At 43.0% G+C, this 6,000-nt stretch overlaps 1 protein-coding gene across 4 annotated transcripts in view; it reads right to left on the bottom strand.

Annotated features, from left to right (window-relative positions):
* Positions 1-205: 205 nt before the first annotated feature.
* The window catches only part of Sun3 (Sad1 and UNC84 domain containing 3), a 31,661-nt gene continuing 25,866 nt past the window's right edge, over positions 206-6,000 (bottom strand). For 2 of the 4 annotated variants that reach the window (XM_013070428.3, XM_021254249.2), the window contains exons 8-10: positions 4,979-5,146; positions 3,142-3,234; positions 210-2,598 (exon numbers count right to left, since the gene is read on the bottom strand). In XM_013070428.3, coding sequence (XP_012925882.2) covers positions 2,479-2,598; positions 3,142-3,234; positions 4,979-5,146 — 381 coding nt within the window. In that variant the 3' untranslated portion in view covers positions 210-2,478. Of the gene's footprint in view, positions 2,599-3,141; positions 3,235-4,978; positions 5,147-6,000 lie in introns of all 4 variants that reach the window. The other 2 variants (XM_087196088.1, XM_013070427.3) reach the window with 2 other exon arrangements.

The following is a 6,000-nucleotide window of genomic DNA, read 5'->3' as shown; positions in this document are numbered from 1 at the left end:
TAAGATACTCACGATGGAGATGCAGGCTGGATTTACTATGAGTCCTCTGCTGTTCTGAATGATCCAGAGGGATCTTTTTAACTTGAGGAAAGACCACTAAGAATTTTTATCCCTGGATGTAGGGATTTCCAAACAGAACTCCACATATTCTTACCAGGCTAGCTTTATTCCTAGATGAATAACAAATACCTTCTGGTGTAGATGCAGCATGCTCACCTGATAATTTTTGAAGTTCAGCATGAAATTCTAAACGTTTCAATGACCTTGCACCTAGTTAATAGTGTAAAGCATATACAAAGGTTAAAAATACCACTAGTTCTATAAAGAAGATCAAATACACATCCAGGGTCTTCTTAATGTTAATCTGAGAAATTCTGGAGTAAAGATATGGTCTTAGTCATTTTCTTTGTCACTGAGACACAAAAACCAACATGAGCAATTTAAAGGAGGAAAGGTCTATTTTGTCACACGTTTTAGTAATCTCAGTTCTTAGATGGGTGGCTGGCTCCAAGGCAGAGCAGTGTGGCGGGGAGCTGCCCATGGCATGGGAGACAGAAAGCAGAGAGAGGGGAGGAGCAGGGGAGGGAGCCAGACTCTTCCAGGCCAGGCCCCCAGAGACTGCCTCCCAGTATCACAGTTAGCTAGAAACCCACCAGTGGACCGATCCACTGGTGAGTATCTTGCCTCATGATCCAATCACCTCCTGAAAGTCCCGCCTGTGAGTACATTGGCTTGGGGATCATCTAGATATAAATCATAACAGATATGTTGTCACAAAAACACAGTTCAAAAACTAAGTAGGCACTGAAAATCAAATTGAAAGAATGTCTCTCTCCAGATATTTTCTAACCCGAGGATGAAATGTACAGTAAAAAAGAGACTCAAAAAACACATTCAAATATTACATTGCAATGTTTCACACCAGCCCTGAAATAACAATACCGACGGAAATATTGCAAAAGTTTAATCCACCCATTTTGTATTTACCAACACTTTTCTCTAATGGAAAAAAACCTTCAGTCATATCAAAAGACATATAATTATTCAGCTCTTTTGATGCCACTGTTCTCTTATTGTCTCTCCCATCCACTCGACTTCGGCTGTGTGTCTCAGGGTTAGTGTTGCTTTGAGAAAACGCAGATTAGGGTTACCATGGTCCTGTGAAAGTCTGTATGCAATACAGCTACAGAGGGATAATCCACTTTTGATATTTTCCTGGGGACAGGGAGGGAAGGAATCATCCTTCTGACCTCCACATGGGCAGAGTCCAAGCCTGATGCAGAAAACATGGGCACTCTGCCACCAAAGTGACCCTAGAAGAAGAGTCCGAAGGATATAGCCCTGATTCTACCCTGCACCAAAGCACGTGTGGAAATGGTTGCTTCCATGTTGTGACACATTCTTGGGTCTCCTCCACATCAGTGTGGCATTAAGAGGGCACTCATGTGTCTGGGAAAGGTATCAGCCAAGAGCACTTTCCAAGAGGCCCTCATTTCTCCCCAGCGCACCCTCATTTTCAGTAACTCAGAGATTTCCTTTTATTTCTTGAGATCCTCTTTTAATCATTCACTTCTGTTGGGAGATTTTTACATAGGCATGTTACTTCCTTTTTAGATCTCTGTAGATTATACCTGCTTACAGGTTGTTGTTTGTATTTATAAATGATATATAGATGGTTATTTTATATCTACCATCTTATTGCAGTTTTTATTTTTTTGTGACTTTAAAAAAAATAGTCTCTGTTGCCTTTCAAGGAGTTCATCAAATTATCTGCAAACAGTCATGGCCAGAACTCCTCACTAAATTAGCTCCTCTGAATTAAAAATTATCTGCCTGCTGTCTAAGTGCATTGACAGTGCTTCCAGACCAGTGTTAACAAGAGTGGTGACAGCTGACTCCCTTACTGGTGGTGTGGTTTGAGGCTAGGATCATAGGATCCCTACAGTTAGGAGCAGTTAGGAGGTGGGACCTAGTCATCAGGACCATGACCCTGAAGGGTCTTTCTCCCTTCCCCACTCCTCCCTGCTCTCTGCTTCCCAGTGACCATGGCTGGAGCAGCTGTTGTCCACCCAGGCCCTTCCACCAGGGATGGAAACTGTGAGCCCAAATAAACCTCTTCTCCTTTAAGTTGTAGGTGTTGGGTATTGTGCCTCAGCAATGAGAAAGTGACTGAGACACATGACACAGAGGATGTAGAAATGAAGGCACAGATGCTATTGTGAGAATGAAGGTTGAATAAAACCAGGTACAAAATTACTTCTCAATGCTCTAGCAGCATGACTGCATCCTTAAAAGGCAAACTATAAGAAGGTTGAATTTACTTTCATATCTTTATCAGTAAAATTTATTACTTTTTCTGGCAAATGGAAACCACTCTGAGGTTTCGCCCCACTCCCCGCTTCTGATTCCAAGGGCTGTGTCTAATCTGGAATCTCACAGTGTGCCTGATGAGCGGCCACTGTCCTGGCCCCAGCTCCTCTAGGTGTGATCTCTGGGGATGCCATGGACTCGGAACCGATACAGACAAGTGTAGTTTGGGTGTCCCCAGTTGCTAAGGATTTTCAGCCTCACACATAATAAGGATTCAGAAATTTCATGCTGCAAATGAAGAAAAGAATGACTTATAATGAGATTCATCTCAAAGAATCCCAGGAACATGGATATAATAGAAAACTAAAACCCTTTCTTTGTAACTTCCTCTAACACAAGCCTTTTCAGATGCCTATCTAAAGGGTGAGAAGAGCTCAAGAAGAGGTAAACACAGCAGAGGGAGAGAACGTGGTGGTGGTCTAGGTACTGGGTGTCGCGTTCCGCCTGTGTCCTTTGCTCAGTGCTCCCTACTGTGCTACACAAGAACAAGAGCGCATCTACAAAGCCAACCATAAATCCCAATGGATGAGCCCAAATCATAAGAAGAAGCCACTAAATGTGAAAGTCGAATGATACGTCCGTTTCTAACACTTGGGCTCAGCCCTTGGTGTCTGTAGGAATTGGCTCCGGGACCCCATTGACACCCAAATCCTAGATGCTCAGTACAATATGGTGTAGTATTTGCACAGAACCTGCCCACACCTCACATGACTTACATCACCCCAGCGATGGAGCCCACCACATCTCACCATTTCACGGGGCACTCATTACCTGCAGGTCAAATGTTTGAATGGTGGTTTCTGTCTTGTTATAGACGAATTGACCTAGGAAAATTTCTTGTCCTTCACATCTCTTCATAAGACCCTAAAAGGAGACCAACAGATACAAAAGTTGTAATGAGTATGTTGTGACTTAAAATGAATGGATGTAGTTGTGACTCACTCGACACTCTGTGTCCACCATGGGCAGAAGCTGTGCTAGGGCTACAACTGGCCAATGCACCCCAAGGACTCAGGCTTTGGGGTTAGTGAGACTGAGGACCAGTCATACGGCTAAGTAGGCAGATGATAGCTGGCTAACTAGCTACATGGACATAACGGAGAGAGACAATAAGATAGATGACAGGAAGATACAAGAAAGATAGATAATACAGAGAGCTAGAAGATAGATAAATAGATAGAAGACAGGTGATAGGAAGATATAAGAAAGATTATAGGGAAAGATAAGGAGAAGATAGATGATTAGATAGATACATGAGAATATTTACACTTCTGATGAAAAGATTAGGATTATTTTAGTGTGAGAATATAGTAAAACTGAGCAAATTAAATAAAGAAATTATCTTCCAAACTGTCAAAATTATGCAAAAAAAAAAAAGGAAACAATATTCAAGTACACTCTATGGCTCAACTAGAAACAATATGGCTCACACATTCACCATAAAAACATTGAATATGATTGAAACAAAATTCAGATTCAGGTCCTAGCTCCTCGGTCGTGTTAGACACAGATTTAGCCGGAGGCCCAGCAAGTCTGATCTTAGATGTATATTCCAGGAAGCAAAAACTGAAGGCTGCACAAAAACCCGTAGACAAATGTTCATAGCAGCACTATTCATGACAGACAAAAAGGCAGAAATAACTATACAATAACTCTACACAAGCCTACACAAAAATTGTACACAAATGTACAAGCATAATCTATTCATTATAGAAAAAAACTGGAAAGAACTGAAATGTCCATCAGTTAAGGAATGGATGAATACAATGGTGTACCTATACCATGAAATATTACTTAGCAATTAAAGAAATAAAATGTTAACAGTTGCTTCACTATGGGTGAATTTGGAAAATAATGACACTAACTGAAAGGATTCATTCATGAAAGCTCTCACACAATGATTTCATTTATATAAAATGTCCCGAATGGGTAATGTGTATGGAGAGAAAGTGCCTGGGGTTGCCAGGGGCTACAGTACAATGAGTGACAGGTGACAGCTAAGGGGTTTGAGGCTTCTTTTTGTGGTCAATGTTAAGTGTTCTAAAATTGATTGTGGCGATAAACACACAAAGCCACTGCACAGTGCACTTTAAGTGGATGAGTGGATGTTATGTTAATTATCTCCCCAAGCCTGGTCTTTAAAAAAGATAAAGATACTGGGAACATGGGTGTGACCATGGAAGGAGCTCATCTTCACCTCCATTGGGGGTATCACAACTGGAAAATAAAGATATAATGGTAAAAGCAAGTATGGGATGAATGCCGGAACGTGCAGCTAAAATTGTCTCAGGTGGAAGCATCGGGGTCATGAGCATGCGGGGAAGACAGAGACATGGGACCAGGAACCACTGTTCCATTTAAACTTTATGGAAATATTTAACATTTTTGCTGTATATTTATAACTTTGATAAAAGCAAACAATAAAATTAAGTGCTGGAAAGCCTGCTGTCCACCCCTCTCACTTTGCAGATGACAAAGCAACGGCCCAGAAGGCACATGACTCAACTAAGTAGCCACACAGTGGACAATCAGGAGAGTGCAGCTCCTGCTCCCAGCCCACACCTGCCATCACCACCCACTCCGAGTGAGGGCTTAGGCAGTGCCTCACATGGACAGAGAACTCCTTGGGTGCACTGGACGTGTTTCTGGAAGGCGACACCTTCTCTGAGATGTGCTCCATGGTGACGGACATTGGGATGATCTTCCGGGCGAGCCTGATTAGGATGTGACCCTGGGAGCCCGGAAAGGCCCAGCACTTTCCAGGGTGGACATCTGGCTGGAAAGAAAACATGGAATTAATCTCTCATATGGTTTTGCAAATCCACTGCTGGAACACTGGGCTGGCATCACTACTGCTGGCAGATCTCTCCGATGCCTACAGAATGTAGGCAGTGGGCAACTTTATCAAACAGGAAATGTCCATGACACCCCTAGCTTGTTGTCTTCCAGAGCACTTTGTGCCTCTGTCAATCAGAGACCTTTAGCGTGTGAGCATTGCTCTCCTCCATGGGCCTCAGTGGACTGAGCTGCTAGACACAGCCAGAGGGTGTGAGTGGTGGTGAGGCTGTCGGTACTGCTGAGGATGCGGACGGTGGTGGTGACCAGGGTCATGGTAGAAGTGATGGTGCAGGAGGTGATGGGAGAGGTTGTGATGATGGTGGTGATGACAACTGAGGCCACAGTGGTCCCAGTGGTAACGGCAGTTGGCGACGGGACAGCAGTAGCGAGGATGGTTATGGCGGTGGTGGTGGTGATGTGGGAGATGACAATGATGATGGGAAAAACGAGCTCTGTCATATTCTGGATCTAAACTATGAGTACAACCTGATATGAGTGTAGGTTTGACCCTGCAGCTACATCCAAATTTGAAACCAACTTCAAATGTGCAGACTTTGGTTAAGAAGTGTTCTACTGCTGTGATGTCTTCCTTTGGAACAGAACCGAAAGGTTCTGTTGAAATCTTATCTGGAAATTGTTCCCATTACAATTGGACTTGATGAGAACATGTGGCCTGAATAGCACTTAACACAGTACTAGCACTTAAAAGACCAGCACTTTCAATGTTTGTTGAATGACTGAAATTTTCAATCTAAAAGGGAGGACACAGAAGCACCATAAATGAAATATATG

Source organism: Heterocephalus glaber, unplaced genomic scaffold (genome assembly GCF_053883595.1).
Source record: "Heterocephalus glaber isolate CG9 unplaced genomic scaffold, H.glaber_assembly_v1.0 deba00001610, whole genome shotgun sequence".
NCBI lineage: Eukaryota > Metazoa > Chordata > Mammalia > Rodentia > Bathyergidae > Heterocephalus > Heterocephalus glaber.
The sequence above is the reverse complement of the archived record's forward strand: the minus strand, read 5'-3'. Positions and strand labels throughout refer to the sequence as shown.